The sequence below is a fragment of the Olea europaea genome, unplaced genomic scaffold (genome assembly GCF_002742605.1).
Source record: "Olea europaea var. sylvestris unplaced genomic scaffold, O_europaea_v1 scaffold2183, whole genome shotgun sequence".
NCBI lineage: Eukaryota > Viridiplantae > Streptophyta > Magnoliopsida > Lamiales > Oleaceae > Olea > Olea europaea.
The window spans coordinates 64817-83570 of NW_019239836.1; the positions used below are offsets into that span (position 1 = coordinate 64817).

Sequence of the window (18754 nt, forward strand, 5' to 3'; positions counted from 1 at the left end):
CTCAAGCATCCAAGATCTAATCTTATATGCGCATACATATTAATCTTTTTTTAATCTGTTCACAGCATTATATTATCCTGAAATTGGAATGCACAAAAATCATTTCAAATTCCAATTCTAAAACGCCTCTGTACTAACTACAAACTTCTCGAAGATTTTAGTATCCTTTCAAGTGCATTTTCCCTACCCAACAGTAGGAATTTGCGTTTAAGGCATGTATATAGATCTAACACACGATCGCTCAAAAATCACCTCAATACCCCACACTTCACACGGCAGCATAGATTGAGAAATTTCACATATCACCCAATCAATCAATCCTCCCCTACTCCCACCTGAAGAACTTCTGAATTGTCACCCATAACAAAATAAAACTAAAAAATGCAAAAATTCTCCACCATATCTAATTGCATGTACAATGTCCTCAATGCAAACTCATTCATAATAATCAAAGCCCATATTTCCACTACAAACCGCACTCATAGCCTAAAAAACCCAAAAATTTTTAATTAAATTCAAAATCCGATATCATTATACCTTATTTTTTTCATTTCTGGTAGCCCCCGCCAATGGCATTGTCATCCTCCACAACTTTTGCAGTCAAATAAGGCCTGGGGAAATCACTGGTATCAAAAGTCTTCTCCTTCATCATCTTTTCCACATCAGCCTTCTTCAAAACGGTGCGTTTTATAGGTGGGCGGTTGCGGCGCTGATCGCAGGAGTAGTACTTGATATCATAAACAGTCTCGGGAAGGGATGTGGGGACGATGGCCTTCTCGGGGACAGTGGCGGGGCAGAAGACCCGGTACTCGGTGGCCTTGGGCACCGCCAACCTGTACTCCGGATCGGTGATTTCCCACGGCTTCTTTATGTACCGCCGGAGAGTTTGAACTCTGGATTTTGCTGCGGAGGCCGTTTGGAAAATTGAAGAATAAGATTTGAGGAAATCGGGCGAATTAATTTGGGAGTACGAGAAGGGACAAACGGCATAGGCTCTAAATAAGAGGAAATGGTGGAAAATAGCCGCAACAAAAAAAAACAAAAAAACAAAAAAAAAGGACATTTTTTCAAAATCATCGTTGACAGTGTTTAAAAAAAATAAAAAATCTGTACAAATCTTAAAAACAATGAAAATTCAATATTGTCCCTAGTAAATCACTCTCAAACTGACGTTTAAAAAAAAAAAAGGAGAAGAAATATTGTTGGAAATAATGATAGAAATATTTGTAGATTATGTAAAATTATTGAAAATGATATTTGTTGAGATGTTTTTGGGCAAAAATGACGATCCACGACACCTAGACAGGAGAAGAAAGGGAGGAGAGGACGGCAAGACGGTTGGACGGCCCAGACCATCTGTTGGGCTATCTTTCCAAGACGGCAGCTAGGCTTCCCTCCATTTTTTTTTGGTTGTATTCCATAAATAATTTAAATACACAAAAATAAATAATGAATATTTAAATAATAAATAAATGATGAATAAAAATGTAAATAATAAATAAATATTAATAATCAAAATATGTAACTAAAATTTAATCGAAATAAATTTTTAACATTTAAAATAAATAATTAAATATTTACGTTTACTTGGTTAATAAATAATTTAAATAATCAATCAATATAAATAATTAAATTAAATAATGTAAATGAATAATTGAACCAAATAATGAAAAACTATTGAAATAAATAATTAATTTAAATGCACAAAAATAAATAATGAACATTTAAATAATAATTAGACCTACAAGAAAAAGATGTATTCCATCAAGGATTTTTAGGAATATTACCAAAAGTGAATAAAACAATTATAAGTTTGAATTATAAAGAAATATCTATCAACATAGAAGATACCATAGGAAAAGCAAGAGTTCCTATAATTACAAAGGAATGGGTAAAACAAAAGTTATCCAAAACCCAGAAAATATAAGAAACAAATTAAAATGTATTGAATTAGGAGGAGTCCAGATAATGGTAAAAAGATTCTTTAGAGAAGGTATGAATATACCAATAGAAATATATTGTATGGATAATGGAATCTTACAAGATCCTATAGATACTCTATTAGGAACAGTTGTAGAAAACTTAGTCTACCAGAAAATAATATTTACAGTAAAACCAAATTACGCAATATCATTAAATGATGAAAATATTGACCAAAGCTTCAATCTATACTATAGAATTGGAAACTTGAAAATGTTACGAAGAAGTAAGGCTATTAGTATAAGCATAAAATCAATTTTTGCTTTTAGTACTAGCCATCATAACAATCTAAGGAAAATAACTGATAATATTATCATACATAAAGATTTTGAGGAATTAGCACAATATATACCTCCTAGAAAATATCAAGAACATGAAGTTACTATACCAGAACAGATAATGCTTGATTTTCATAAACAAGCTAGAGAAATTAATTCTGAAGGAAAATTAATAAGAAGAAACAGTGTCAGCTTAGAAGGAGAAAATCTTATTGCAAGATTTCCCTCTAGACAAGACTCTAGAATAAGCAGACTTAAGAATTTAGGTATTGCTGAACCATCAAGTTCGCAATATTACATTAAGACAAGATATGTAAATCAAGAAGGATACAAGAAGAATCTTCTTGTCCTCATAGATACTGGAGCAGATAAAAGTCATGTAAATGCTAAATTTATTAGTCATTTAATAGACTTTGAAATATCAGAACCATATATATTTAAGGATTATTTAGGAAATAATCTTGAAATCAGAAAATATGTTAAGTTCCCTTTTATACTTATAGGAGAGGATCAGAGAAAATATACTAAAGAAGTAATTATATATAAAGATGAATTATATGGAGTAGATCGTTTACTTATTCTACTAGGAATGAACTTTCTTGAAAAATATAGTCTTTACAAAATCTGCCAAGGATATTTAAAAATAACAGTTGATGATAACCCAATCATCATATCAAGAATAGATAAAAATATGAAATCATTGTTATCATGGAAAGAGTAATAAGTACTAATACCATGAGTCCATATATTGAAATTATACTCAATATAAAAAGTTATTGTAGAATTAAATTTCATGCTTGCTTAGATACAGGAAGTACAATAAGCTTATACTTACCAAATGTACTACCATCTGAATACTGGATATACAATTCGAAGAAGATAGTCACTATTACAACAGCAGGAGGAAATAAGGTAATATACAGCAAATATGCTACTAAAGTACATTTTCTAATTTCCTTTAGGGAAGTATTTGTTGATACAATATATATGTCAACCACAATTGGATGTGATATTTTATTAGAACAAAATTTCCTACTAAAATATGACCATTTACACAATATATTGATAAGTATATGTTCACAACACATTGTGTACATAAAATATTTACACCAAAAATAAATAAAGCTGTTACAATAGCATACACAGATATAAACCATCAGAGTTCCTCAACCCAGCGTGGTGGATGTTGGAGTACAGAAAAATTTAAACCAGTTACAGTCTTAAAAATGACAACAGAAAATAGGATTGAAAAACTGAAAAAAGAAATTTTTGAAACATATTCTGAAAATCCATTAGAAAAATGGAATACAGACAGAGTTAAGGCAAAGATAGAATTAACCAATCCAGACACTATTGTTAAAGTCAAACCCATGAAATATAGTGTTGATGATCAAAAATAATTTAAAAATCAGATAAAAGAATTGCTAGAAGCCAAATTAATTAGGTCTAGTAAAAGCTCACATAGCAGCCCAACCTTTATGGTTAGAAAACATAGTGAGATAAAAAGAGGAAAAGCCAGAATGGTAATAAATTACAAAAAATTAAATGAAGTAACTAAATTTGATGGATATTACTTGCCAAATAAGGATACCCTTATTAAACAAGTACAGAACAAAAAGATATTTTCAAAATTTGATTGTAAGTCAGGGTTTTGTCAAATCATGCTTACAGAAGAAAGTAAACCATTAATTGCATTTAGTATACCCAATCTTTTAGGACAATATGAATGGAATGTAATGCCATTTGGGTTGAAAAATGCACCACAGATATTCCAAATAAGAATGGATGAAGTAATTAAACCAATTACTCATTTCTGTATGCATATGTAGATGATTTACTTATTCATTCAAATAATATTGATGAACATATTGAGCATCTTGAGAAATTTTGTTATATTATGAAAAAACATGGTATTACTCTTTCTCAAAAGAAAGCTGAGATAGATAGAACATAAATTGAATTTTTAGGATTATTTATAAAAGAAGGAGAATTGCAATTGTAATCCCATATTGGAGAAAAATTTCAAGAATTTCCTGAAGAAATCAAAGATAAAAAACAATTACAAAGCTTTCTTTGTATATTAAATTATGCTGAAAGATTTATTGAAAATTATGCCAAATTAAAAAATTATTTTCTTCCAAAATTAAGAAAGAATATAATGTGGTCTTGGGAAGAAAAAGATTGTGAAAATATAAGAAAAGTAAAAGAAGGATTAAAGATATTGTCCAAACTTGTAATACCACGAGAAGAAGATTTCTTTATCCTGAAAACTGATGCTTCAGATTATTACTGGGGAGCAGTGTTAAAGGTAAAAAAGAATCATAAAGAATATAAATGTAAAAATGATTGTTCTTGTCTTGAAATACTTGCAGGTTATACATCAGGAACATTCAAAGAAATTGAAACAAGATATGAGACAAACAGAAAAGAACTCATTGCTGTAAAAAGAGGAGTTCAAAAATATGAAGATTATTTATTATCAAAGAAGTTCTTGATTAGAACTAATAATAACCAAGTTAAAGCGTTCCTGAAAAATAATGTTGATCCATCTATTGCTAATAGATATATTATTAGAATACAAATTTGATTTTCATATTTCAAATTTGATATTGAATACATAAAAGGTAAAACTAACTTTCTTCCTGATTATCTTTGCAGGGATGGAGCTAGAACAACTAAGGACGAAAGTCCAGATACTTGAAATAAAAGTTTCCTATTTGGAAACACAAATTCAAAATATCCAAGATAGCCTTCGAGGCAAAAATATAGCCCTTGAGGCAGAAGCTACTTGTACCAAGACTAGTATCCCTTTGCATGGACTTGTGAATACTAGCGCTCTCCCCGAGAATAAAGGGAAAGAAAAGAAGGTAATAGGAACTCCTTCACAGGGAAAACTTGAACCTATTACTGGTAATAAAGATATTCAAGATATCAAAAAAGAAGGTAGCTCTTCACAGAGTCAAACTCAATTTAAACTTTCTATTGAAAGGATAGATTCAAAAGATATTGTCAAGATATGCCATGAAGCAAAAATTCCCAGAAAAGATAACTATGAAGAAGTTACACTCTTTATTGTTATTTTTAATATTTTATCAGATTGGTATCTGGAGATTGGAAAGTGGATGAAGACTCTCCACTATTCAAAATACAACAAGATAAATTTTTATCCAGGAGCACAATCCAACTGGGTTCGAAATTGTTTTGAGATAGGAAATATACTCCGTATATATCCTATTAAAGACCTCAAAGAAATAGCTCAGCTTTCAGCAAACATCAGGAAAGCTGTTAAAAGTTATACTGAAGTTGTCAAGACGACAAATATATATATATTAGATTCCATTCAGCAACAATGGAATGGGATCCTGTTCTTGAATATATGCATCCATCGTTCTATGTGATCAAAATAGGACTTACAAATCAACATTTTTTACCAACCAATCAAAAGGTTGTTAAAAATGGATATCAAGATATTCTAAATATGATGCCCTACAGAAGAGCAAAAGGATACAAAGAGATATTTGAACATGTAACTTAAATAATTACTGAGAAAGAAAAAAATGGGATCATATTATATATTCTAATGCAAGGATGGCAACCAAAGAAGAAGATATTTATTATCTCGACCATTTATTATCTGCAATTATTTCCAACCATGTGCATGGATCAGAAGATATGGCTAAGAAATTATGCAAATTACTTTGGAATTACAGTGATCACCTGTGTAGTTGAAGATATGAGTCAAGCATCCCTTAATGATGAAGAATTCCCTACAGAATTCTTTGATTCAAAAATGGAAAAATGATGGTGACTAAAAGTAGCCCTTTATCACTACTTTAATAAATAAATTTATTAAAGAAAAACTGTGACTACTAAAAGACAGAAGATAATACAAGAAAAGTCTCCATAATTGTGACTACTCCCCACCAATTATCACAAGTGGTAGACAAACTCAAAAGATAAGGCATATAATTTCAAATGGAGGGATCCACCTAGCAAGAAGATAATGAAGAGTTCAGTGGAGATAAGATGGCCTAGCTACTCAACAAAGAAAGGTGGAAAACACCTGTCAAGATAAGATTCCCAAAGGCTTCTATAAAAAGAGGCAAGGAGGAAGAAGGAAGATATCTCGGAATAACTTATCTCTTAAACACTTGGAGGAAACACATGTTAGAGATATATCTTTTGTAATCTGTATACACCACTTGTATTCAGAAAAATATTAGGGAGCTTGAAGATAGGAAAGCGTGTAATAAGGTAATCACTTATGGAGTTCTAAACTTCATAAGGTGAGTATCAAAGGTATGTAAATATAGTTTGTAAACATATACAATTTCAGTTATGAATATCAAAGTAAAGTTTGTTATGTTCAGCAAAGTTTTCATAAAAGGATTTCGTTAAATTTCTCATGATTCCTTGGCAGTACAGATAGATATTTAAAAAGATTTTCAAAACATTGATTTTGAATGGATGTTAGCCATGCCAAAGTACCCATCTTTGATGAATGGTTTAGGGGAAAAAGGCAATTTTCTAACAAAATTATAGCACCTTGTGTGTGAGTTATCTTTTAAAATTTCGTTCTAAGTAAGAACTTGATTCTGAAAAGAGTTTGGATAGAGGTGAAAACAGAGACTCTGGATACTGTGAGATAGCGTCTGTAGAAACACGGCTAGTTCTCTAGAATGAGAAATGCAATCTTAATTGAAAAGCCATTTACGGAAACAGTTGTGGACCCAAATGATTTCAAAAAAACATTTTAAACCCTTACTTGATTCAAAAGATTGATTAAGTACATGCAAAGCATCTATAAAAGCATACTGGAGGGAAAGCCTGTTTATATCCATTTGATTACTGTAAGTTATTTACTTGTTTTTACATACTTATGTTTTAATTATTATGAATAATTCACAAGCATCAACTTCCACTGCTAATGATGATAATAATCTTATTTTATTTTTAGATGAAAAAGTTGTTTAGTTTTTATTTAAACTAGATGAAAAATCTGATGATATATTTTCTGTTGGTAAAGAAAAAATTGAAGAAATATATAGAGATATAGATTATAGTTGCAAAAATAATATAGGATTTGATTCTGTAAGAACTTATAGAGAAATAAGAAAGGTAAAAGATATTATAACTAAATATAGAAATATACAAGAAGAAATTTCAGAAGGATTAATTCGAGGATATATAACTAAGAAAGGTCAGCCTATAATCTTTGATAAATTATCAAGATACAAAGAATATTTAAAGGTATTTGAAAGGATGAAAAATATAGATATAGGTTTTGATTGATAAATCCTTAAAGATATATATATCTTGCAAATAACTATAGGAAGGGCAAAATAGTATTTTTAACAGAAGACTGTCTTGATCAGGTAATTTACTTGCTTAAAAAATTCTTTTACTTCATCAGGTCATGTTGCTAAAGAGATTTCATTTAGTTGCAGATGTGTGTGATTGATATCTTCGTTTCCCCTATTTTTCCCTCCAGGCTTTTGTTCTTGATTCTCAATACTGTTAGATCGGTTGGTTGGTTTACTAGAAATCGGATCCGTGATCAAATTTTTCTTGGGTTTATAGATTTTTTTTTTTGAATTTTACTAGTTAAAAGTCTGTTGCATTTTTGGAAAGAGGTCTTGGGGTTTATGGCATAATTCAGAACCCAAGCAACTAGGGTTTCCGGGGAAATTGTGGATTGCCTTTTTAAGTATTCACAAATGTTTCGCATTTTATTTGTTTCTACCATGCTGTGATCTTCTTGGATTTTGCTTGAAGCTAATGAATCTGTAGATGCTATTGATATGCTTAGTTTGACATTTTAGTTCGTGGTGGTTTCATAGATTGCTCTGTTGCTTAGCAATTCGGGGTTAACCATTCTTTTTAGTTAAATAGATTTCCACGTACTGTCAAGATTATTTTTCCCAAATTTCCCTGGTGAACAGCTTTATGGAAATTTAATATTTCAACCAGAAATTTACACTTTTTTGTTGTATGACTTTTGTGCTTTTAGTTCAGTTCAGCTCAATTCATATGATGCTGCATAGTTTCCAGAGTTTATGCCCCATTTTCTTTTAAAAAGTTGAATATTGTTAGGTCTCCTTTCTACTCCGTGTTCTTTTTTTTTTTTTTTTTTTTCCTTGTGGCGAAATAATTAACAAAACTTACTAGTTACTTTGACATATATGATTGTTTGCTTTTATATAGGAATGACCATGCAAACCACTATGCCCTCAGTTCCTAGTGCTCAAGTGGTTGGGAATGCTTTTGTTGAGCAGTACTACCATATTCTTCATCACTCTCCTGAGATGGTTCATCGGTTTTACCTGGACACAAGTGCATTAAGTCGCCCAGAGTCTGATGGTGTCTTGACGACTGTTACTACTATGAAAGTAAGTTCTGAGAATAAGTGCATGTTTGAGAAGTGATTAATTTCTGGTCAAACATATTTTTTATGCGCACGTTTTGTAGCTATTACCTACTTATTATCTACAGTAGGACCTGCATCTTATGATAAACATAATATATGTGGAGATATTCTGCATTTGTAAAAATATTTGTCTGCATTGTTCATCCCTGTACTTCATCTAGAAGTTCGAACACGGGTACAGGTGGGTGCATCCTGATGACCGGAATGCTTCAGACTATGGGTTTTACTAAAGTAAGAACACCACTACGTTCACTTGGATGACAGGAATATTACAGAGGGAAACATAAAAATGAATGAAACGTAAGTAAAATGAAAAGAGAATTTTCCCTGACTGCTTGTTTGAATGGAAATTCTTCTTAGTAATTGAAAGAACGGGTAGGAGAGCGGGAGTGAATAAATATAAATTACTGGAAGTTTCCCACACAGTCCATTACTTTCGCTAAAAATCAAGATCCAGGGCATGCTAGAAAAATTTTCTTGCAAGATTGTATTTCCCTTGATCTTCCTCATTGCTAGAAACATAAGAAATAACCACACCAGTTTCTCCATCATACAGTTTCTTGTATCATATCTTAGTCATCCTCTCTCTTTAACTATAAACTATTAAGATTTATTCAGATTCTACATCTTTCCCATGATTTTGTCAAAGAATCAAGTCTATAACTACTTGGCTTAATTAAACATTTGTATTTTTTAACCAAGTACTGACCAACTGTATTTGATCCCGATGACAATGCAACAATAACTAACATAAGCCTCGCTCTAATTTCATGTTGTACCAGGGTATCAATGATAAGATATGTTCCTTCGACTACAAGAACTACAAGGCAGAAATAAAGACTGCTGATGCTCAGGATTCTTACAAGGATGGAGTGATTGTGCTTGTAACTGGGTGCTTGACTGGAAAGGACAATCTGAAAAAGAAATTCACACAAACATTTTTCCTTGCTCCTCAGGACAAAGGATATTATGTTTTGAATGATGTCTTTAGGTATATTTGTGAGATTGAATCAGACACCAGTGTTGGTGAAATTATTGGAGTTGATGACACATCACAATCAAATTCCCTGACTCCGGATCCAGGTTTGCTTTATTACTAATTCACTACATATCATTTTGCTTTCTTGCCTTGGTTGGAATTTATCAGCATTTTCATTTTGTTGCAGAGCCCACTCAAGTGTTGGATCCTCCCAACCTGAACCAGGCAACTTCTCAAACAGAGGGTGTTGAAATTGTTGAGGAGAAAGCTGATGACCAAGTGAATGATGAGATGCAAGTTAGTAATGATGTTGATATTCCGGTGGTAGTTGAATCTCATTTAGAGAAGAATCACATATCCACAATTGCAGAATCAGCTATGTCATCTTCCTCCCAAGAGAATGCTCCAAAGAAGTCATATGCTTCAATTATAATTTCACAATCGAAGAAGGGGCCAACCAAAGTTTATGTGCCTGCTAATACGTTGAGAGTGGCTCCTATAATAACTGAAAAACAATCAATTAATTCAGTTGCGCCTGCTTCAAGCCCTGAACCATCAAACCTAACTGCACCTGTTAATGAGCCAGAAAGCCATGATACCGAGGATGAAGGTATTTTGACCAAGAGGGCTCATGTTAAGTTATGATCTTTGTTTATTAAGGAATTTTCTTCTTCTTCTTTTTGTTTTTTATTTTTTAATTATATGTGTACAAGAGCAAGCAGCATGCATCCTAATAATATTTATGACAAGGGAAGAAAAATAAGCTTAGAATGAAAAATGAAATTTTTGAGGTGTGCAGCAAATATTTGCTTGTTCCCTTTCTTAAGCTCTTATTCCAAAAATGTGATGTCACTTCGATTGCTTCATTATCTTGCAGTTGAGGGTCACTCCATTTATATCCGCAATTTGCCTCTATATATAACGGTTGCTCAGCTTGAGTCAGAATTCAAGAAATTTGGACCTATTAAGAAAATTGGGGTCCAAGTCAGAAGAAAGAAGGTTGGTTCTGCTGACATGTTATATCTGCATTTTGTTCTTCCTGGCTCAGCACATGTTTATATATTCCCCTTATCTCGTCTATTTGCAGCAACAAGGATTCTGTTTTGGTTTTGTTGAATTTCAAGAGTTCAGCTCCATGCAAAGGGCAATTCAGGTTTGTGTGCTTCAGATTCTTGTTTCACTTCTCGTATTTTGATTAGTTCTTAGGTTTCCTTTCCATTTTTTTTTCTGTGTGCTGAATGCTCTTAAATAAATCAAAAATCGAGCAACTTAGGGTGTGTTCTCTTTCTCGTTTTCGGCTCGTTTTCTGTTTTCGGTTTTCCAAAATGATGGAAACGTGTTCTCTTTCACGTTTTCGAAAATGAAGTTTTGAAAAAAAAAAAAATTGCACTAAAAACTGAAAATTTTAAAAATGACGTTTTGAGTGTTTTATGTAGAAAACACGGGTTAGATGGAAAACACGAGAAACAACCGAAATTCTAAACCATCCCTTACCTCTCTCTCTCACACTCTCACTGCCGTCTCTCTTTCTTTCCTGCAACTCTTCTCGCCTCTCCAGCAGTAGGGTTTTCTGTGCTCCTCCACCAGCCTCAGTGAAGTCTTCAACTTCGACGATTTCCTATTCTCCTCGGTTCGCCTCCTCAGATCGACCGGTTTATTGCGTGAAGAGGTGTAAATTTCTGTAAAAATTTCATCGATTCTATTCACATTTCTTCCATTTTTCAACTAATTATACGTCTTCATTGCTTAATTTTCAGCTCATGTTGCTATATATTTCGTTGAAATGTTTCGTTACAGTTGAAAAATTGACATGGGTAGCGATGATTATACTAATTCCTCCTATTGATCGTGAAAAATCATTTTACACCCACAGAATATGAACTTCCACCATCTATGAGTATTTGTTTTCATCTATTTTTTTTTAGTTTAATATCCAATTTTGGAAGCTGTGAGGGGTAGATCTCGACTAGTGTATTCTATGTTGCTAAAAAATAAATGTTAACTGTAGCCAAATGTGTGAATAAACGTAGAAATTGCTTCAAATCTTGAAAGGAGTTTGTAATTGAATTGAATGAGTTGGAGCAATTGTGATGTTGGTCATTTTGGATTTTTCATTTTCAGGGATATTTTTTTTTTTTTTGGCAACTAATTTGAATGAGAGTGGTTGAATGTGCTTGTGACTGTCGTCGGCTTGCTTCTCTTCAATTCTGTGATGAATTTTATTTTCAATATGTATGTGTTTTCGGATATGTATTATCCTTGATCCCTCGTGGGTACAGATTGGAGATTTCTCGAGAGTTTAAGGGATGATTCTTTTTCTATGTGTACATATTTGTGTAAGAATATGTTCGTCCTTATCTTTTATACGGTACATATATTTATGAAAGAATATGTTCGTCCTTATTTTTTATCTTATCAATTTTATATTGTTTTCTTCAACACGCTAACAATGTGGTTTCTTTTTCCAATGTTAGATTAATAAGTCGGATTACAAGTTGTTCAAGAGGGAAGGATGTAAGCACTACCACACTCTTGGGGAGATATTCAGCGGGACTACAGCTATTGAAGCATTAGGCAGTGCCTCCACCCAGCTTCTAAACACATCAGAGGAAGAAAGGCAGCTAGAAGATGATTTTTTGAATAGAGGAGTACATGTGACTGCGGAAAATGATGATGAAGTCAATGTGGTTTCAAATACTCGTCCACATAACAAAATTGGTACATCGGGTGAACAACGACGTAAGGAACCTAAGGTCAGTAAAAGTGATAAACTCAAGGCCTGTATGGCTCAGTGGTCATCTACAGTTAGTTTGAGGAATGAAGAAACTGAACCTAGAACACTTTACCTAAAAGAGAAGTTTGCAAAGATCCAAGGAAAAGGTAGTTGTCAATCAGATAATGAAGTTACTAGTCCAGATCCTTATTCAAATGTTACTTGCTTGGACATTTTAAACAATATGGAAGGGGTGTCCAATGAGGTTTACATGAAAGCAATAAAGGCTTTTAAGGATCCCGATTTCAGGGTGTCATTTGTGAAGATGCCGGTAGCAAGGAGAGGATCTATCTTGGAACTACTTTGATGTGACTGTTGTTTTAATATGTGATTATTGTTACGTTGAAGTACCATGTTAAACTCGAGGCTTGAAGTACGCTTTTTTTCCCCCATTTTGTGGTGATGTTGTACTGTTTTAATTTACAAACATTGTGATGTTGTTGGTTGGAGAACTGATGTTGATTTGTCCTCACTTTTTTAATGTTTGATTGCTTGTTTTATTGAATTAATGGTGGTTGATATGACTTATGATAATTAATTTGGTTATATTTTGTTCACAGTATGGCTAGTGAATCAAATGTGGATGATAATGTGCATGTTGATGAATCCATTAATGAAGAATTGAGAGATGATGAGTTGTTATATATGGATGATTTTGACGCAAATTTTGGAGAGTTAATGGTGTGTAATTACTTTGTTGCCAACAAGGGAAGTATCATTGGCAGGACACTTGTAGAACATTATTGCTTACAGGGAAAATGTACATTCTAGAAATTTTGAATAGACATCCGGAAGTATGCTATCGTAATTTTCGTATGCAGAAACACATTTTCATGAATTTATGTGATATTTTAAAAGAGAAAGGGTTACTGAAAGATGGGAAAAAAGTGAGCGTCGAGAAAGGTGTGACTATGTTTATAATGATTGTAGGGCACACCACACGATATAGTGTTATTCGTGATAGGTTCCAACATTCCAACAACACGATACACAAATGGTTTAAACGAGTTGTTATGGCTGTTATCTCATTTGGCACTGAGATAATTCGTTCGACAAATCAAGACATTGTGCATGAGCGGATTTTGCGCAAATATCATTTCTTTAAGAATTGTATAGGCGCAATAGATGGAACACATATTGCAGCTTGGGCTCCTACATCAAGACAAACATCATTTCGAGGAAGGAAAACAAATGTAACACAAAATGTGATGTTGACATGTGATTTTGATATGAAATTCACATTTGTGTATTGTATTCACATTTGTGTATTTCACATTTGATATGAAATTCACATTTGTGCATGAACAGATTTTGCGCAAATATCCTTTCTATAAGGATTGTATAGGCGCAATGGATGGAACGCATGTTGCAGCTTGGACTCCTGCATCAAGACAAACATCTTTTCAAGGAAGGAAAACAAATGTAACACAAAATCTGACGTTGACATGTGATTTTGATATGAAATTCACATTTGTGTATTGTGGTTGGGAAGATACTGCTAATGATTCGCGAGTATTCTTTGATGCAGTCACAAGAAGCTCGAACAACTTTCCAATGCCACGAGGAGATACATTCGTATACGTCAAATAATTATTGCGAATTTTTTTATAGCGTTACACTGTATAAGCCTTTTTTTTTCAGATCAATTTTACCTTGTTGATTCTGGATATCCAAACATATCAAGATTTCTTGCCCCCTATTGAGGTCATAGATATCATCTGCGTAACTATGTTGGACGGAGAAAGCTACGTGGAAAGGAAGAATTGTTCAATTATGGACACTCTTCATGCCGTAACATTATTGAACTTTGCATTGGAGTTTTAAAAACAAGATTTCCTATTTTCAAGTTGATTACCAATTATCCACTTAGTAGGCAAAGACAAATTCATACTGCATGTTGCGCAGTAAACAACTTTATATGTCAGGAGTACGCTTTAGATAAGTTGTTCGTACAGTATTCAGAGGAGAATATGGTGTTTCAAGACATGCCGGAGTCAATTCAAGATAAAAAAAAGTAATACATTTTGATGCTAGTCAAACAGCTCAAATGGGATAAGTCAGGGATCAAATTACTACACAAATGTAGAATGACTACTCAAAACGTCGTACATGATAGTTTGGATGTACTTTATATTTTGTTTAGTGCCTGCTGGTCATGGTACGTAAACTTATAATAGTATCTAGTGAACTGTGTTGCCAAAAAATATTTTAAGATTCACCAATTTCAAAATTTATATATTATTTATTACTACATTTACATCAAACTATTAAATTGTATTGAATAATCATATTTCTTAAATAAAATATTGTAAAAAAAAATCTCAAAATTTCAAAGTAAACACGTTTTTCAATTTTATGTTTTGAAAAACAGTTTTTCGGAATGACAAAGAGAACGTATTTTCAACAATTTCAGATGTATGCATGTATTCACGTAGGTCTGGTCCAGACTTGCAAGCATTCTTAGTGGCTATTTTCACGTATTGCACATAAAATATACGTTAAACTTCTTTTCTCCTGGTGACTCCATGTTATGATTTGAGAAATTTGGTTACATCTTATGGCAGACATGTATCCAAGCTGATCGTTGTTGCATTTTAAACTGCCTTTAAGAATTAAAGTGAGGTGAAACTACAAAGTAGTTTGAACCAAAAGTTTTAAAAAATTGTTGTCAATTATGAGTTAAATGTTCCAACATCCACACACGTATTGGTTGGGTCGGTCAGAGGCCCAGAAAGGAGTGTATTCCTTAAATGTCTTCTGCTTCAAGCGTTAAATGCTTTCGTTTTGGCTTCTAATCTTTCACTATTTTAATTTCATGGCTCTGTTGTTTTAGCATGTATAATGTGGATAATTTTCCTACTTCAGAGAACTTATTGTCTAGTACTTTGAAGAATTATGCCTCTGTTTATTTGCATCAATGATAAGACAATTGAGGCTTCACCCATAATTATTGACGATCTTCAAGCTGTTGTCGAAATAAAGAGGACTACTACTCCTCGAGGTAAGTTAAAGTATATTTAGTTTTCGATTTCTGATTCAATAAGTATTCTGTATAGAAGAGCATTCTTTAGAATATACTTCCAGGACACGCATATTCACCCAATATGATATAGATGATGTTTCTGTTAGAGTTGGTAGTGGAAGGGGCCATTTTACTTATGCTCGTGGTGGCTTTCGAAACAAATTTTAAGTGGCAATTACATAAACCCATAGTTTATCTATTCATATTTCCCAAATAAGAGTGGAAGTTTAATATTTCACTAATCGGATTTTTTTTTTTCATTTCCTAATTAATTTAAAATTATTTAATAACTATCTCTCCCTAAACTCACGTAATTCAAATTTTAGAAACTGTATTTTCTTTAAAAACTCCTTGCACGTCCTTTCCATAAAACCGTCATTTCCATATAAACCCACGTCCCTCACGTATCCCATTTTTCGATTAAATCGGTGTTCATCCAAACCGTGTTCATCACTGTCGGTGTTCTTCGGCGATTCCCCGAACAACTTCTTCCACTGTCGGTCACATATTTTTTACATTCCTTCCCAAAGCAGTGGTCACAGTTTAACTGAAGTATTCTAAAACTTCAACGATGACTCGTTCAGGCAGTGGGAAACGTGGGGAGAAAACTGGAATCCACGAGTCAGGAAGAAGAGGTAAAATGAAGTTGGATGAAGTGCAAAAGGAATCATCCTCTAAAAGACAAAAATCCAGATGTTCTGTCGCAAAACAGTCGTTGAAGAAGGTGGTTTTTGATATTTTTCAATTGTTCACTTATTTCGAGCATACCTATCTTCATTTTAATCGATGGGTAATTTGTATTGATGAAGTATTTTTGAATTTGTGATGTATGTTGTGTGGATTTGTAATCGAAATGCCTTATTGTAGTAAGGGTTTTTAATTTTTTTTCAAAAATGGTTGTTCATTTGTGAATTATGGAACGCTATTGTGTCGTTCTGTATGTGTGTTGTTGATTTATTTTTTGGTGGAGGGGATCTGTGACCTATATGTTGATGTTTGGGTCTACCTGGATTTTCACCTGCGACCAAACTGATGAGTTTTATTGTGGTCGTTGTTGCAGGCCTGGAGATACATTATACCCGAGAAGAGTTGGTTTCCGGGTAAAATTATAATTACCCTCGTCAAAGGTGTGGTGTCGAACTTCAAAAACAATCTCAATGAAGCCCAACGTCGAATCCTTCAGAATACGTGTTTCGCTCACTTCCTGCAATGCGAGGAAATTGTTATCCAATCTCAGCTGATACACTACTTACTGCTGAGACAAGTGCAACAACCTAATGAGAGTGAGTTGTGGTTCAACATAGCTGGAAGATTCGTACAGTTCTCAATTTCAGAATTTTGTTTGGTGACTGGTCTGAGATACGTCGGGGATGATGACATAAGTAGGATGGAGAAGACTCCATCACGATTGAAAAATTTGTATTTTTCAACGTTGAAAAATGTTACTCATGAAAATGTCAAGGACGCATTTTTTGGTTCTACTGACATTCTGGATGAGGATGTTTCCATGCTAGGTGCATTGTATTTTATAATGTCTTATCTACATCCGAGAGATTACAAGAAAGCTGTGGATCACTTCTTATTTGTACTAGTTGAAGATTTTAGTGCGATGAATGTGGTTCCATGGGGTAAGTCGCTGTTCGACAAACTAGTAAATTCATTGAGGGAGGGGTTGAGTAAGAGATCAACACATTACAGACTCAGAGGCTTGCTTGTAGCCTTTCAAGTGTGGATTTACGAGATAATTCCCAGTCTCGATGGATACATGGTGAGAAGGATTTCCAGAGTGTACCCCAGGATAATGAACTGGACGGCTGATGATTACCCTTCGGCTGTGAAGCTTGAGGGGCCTGAATGCTTCTCCAATCTGGACGTAAGTGACCACCGATGCAGCAGTACTGGTTTCAAAATATTAAACTGGCACATTTTTTCATGTTCCAGATCATATTTCTTAGGTCACAAATATATTTCGTCAAGTCACAAATTGCATTCTCGAAGTCACAGATTTATTCATTATGTCACAGATCATTTCATACTAGGTCACAGACATTTTCACAGTGCCAGCCCTTGTTATATCACAATTAATGGAAACAAATTGAATATGTGTGATGTGCAAAACTATATCTGTTTGTTCATACATAATTTTTGGTTGTTGACATTGCACTTTTTGTTGTGAGATGAATGTCAATTGGAAATATGTGACCTGGACCCCCCACCAGCTGAAATGGCAATGCCATACATGAGTCAGGTGCAGTATGAGAAACCTATCCTACCCGATCGGTCTCATGGGGAGAAGAGAACGGGTGGTAGCATACACCGATCAGATCATCGTGCTGGGACTAGTACAAAACCAAGTAATTCAGGAATAAAACAATCTACTCCCATGCTTTTGATAACTGATGGATGATTGGGACACTCTGATCTCCCCATTGATGATGATGACTTTGTTGACGCACCACCCAGTTGGAAGGGGACATCAATCCATGAAGATTCTCCAAGTGGGGAGCGTAAGTTAGATGACACCACTGATTCAGAGGATATGCCGTCAAAAGATGTAAGCTCTTCTAATTTCATCTATCATGTCACAAGTCCATTTGGTCACTGTTGACACATAAAAATTCAGCCCAAATTGAACAGCTCAAGGAGTGAAGCCCAATTGGAGGATTCCCAAATCAGATAGCCCAAAGAACGAAGCCCAATCGAACAAATCAAGATGAAGGCCCAAAATAAGGAGGTCTAAGAATGCGGTAACGCCATCGCCCAAGTTTGCAAGTCGCCCAGGATCTGAACGAATAGAGTGTCATACGGTCGCCCAGAACTGTTACTCTATTCTCGCCCAAACCTTCAAGTCGCCCAAGGTATCAATGAATATAACTCGTCGTGGTTATCAAGAAATGCAGTTATCAAAGCAGTTGTTAAAGCAGCCCTATCACGTTCCACGATTCAAGGAATTCAATCGAAAGCGGTTGAATGATGAAAGGTAATGGCAGCAGTTAAAAGGCAGTTTTCATGACAAAATGGCCACTACGAAGAAAGTGGATAGTTATAGGACGATCAAGCAATTTTTAGAGTGGTTAATCACAAAGAGATTGTCTATGAAGTATAGGGAGAAAGGACATAGAAAAAAGGGACCGAATCCAAAACTCTCGAACAGAGAATATGTAATTTTCATTTCTTTAGCTTTTAGACTTAAAACACTTTTCTTTTAGTAACTCGTGTGCTTACGCCCCTTGCAGGCACGTTGTTTTTCATTTCCAATTGTAAAGTCATTCCCAATAAAAGAACACCCCTTTTT

General features: G+C 33.8%; 2 protein-coding genes across 4 annotated transcripts; one reads left to right on the forward strand and one right to left on the reverse strand.

Moving 5' to 3' along the window:
• Window positions 1–6: 6 nt before the first annotated feature.
• Window positions 7–1039, reverse strand: LOC111380695 (the record flags this gene model as incomplete). The annotated part of the gene is made up of 1 exon (XM_023004328.1): window positions 7–1039. A coding segment is annotated over one exon (492 nt), but the record flags the coding sequence as incomplete, so codon positions are not given.
• Window positions 1040–7657: 6618 nt separating this feature from the next.
• Window positions 7658–12946, forward strand: LOC111380688 (ras GTPase-activating protein-binding protein 2-like). Of its 3 annotated transcripts, none has more exons than XM_023004317.1 (7): window positions 7658–7783; window positions 8463–8647; window positions 9468–9768; window positions 9852–10274; window positions 10542–10663; window positions 10752–10817; window positions 12139–12946. In XM_023004317.1, exons 2-7 carry the CDS (start codon window positions 8465–8467, stop codon window positions 12742–12744), a joined length of 1701 nt encoding a protein of 566 aa, XP_022860085.1. In that variant the 5' UTR covers window positions 7658–7783; window positions 8463–8464; the 3' UTR covers window positions 12745–12946. The 3 variants fall into 3 exon arrangements, with proteins under 3 accessions (XP_022860085.1, XP_022860086.1, XP_022860084.1); XM_023004318.1 differs by having other exon boundaries at window positions 7658–7707; XM_023004316.1 differs by having other exon boundaries at window positions 7671–7787.
• Window positions 12947–18754: the final 5808 nt, after the last annotated feature.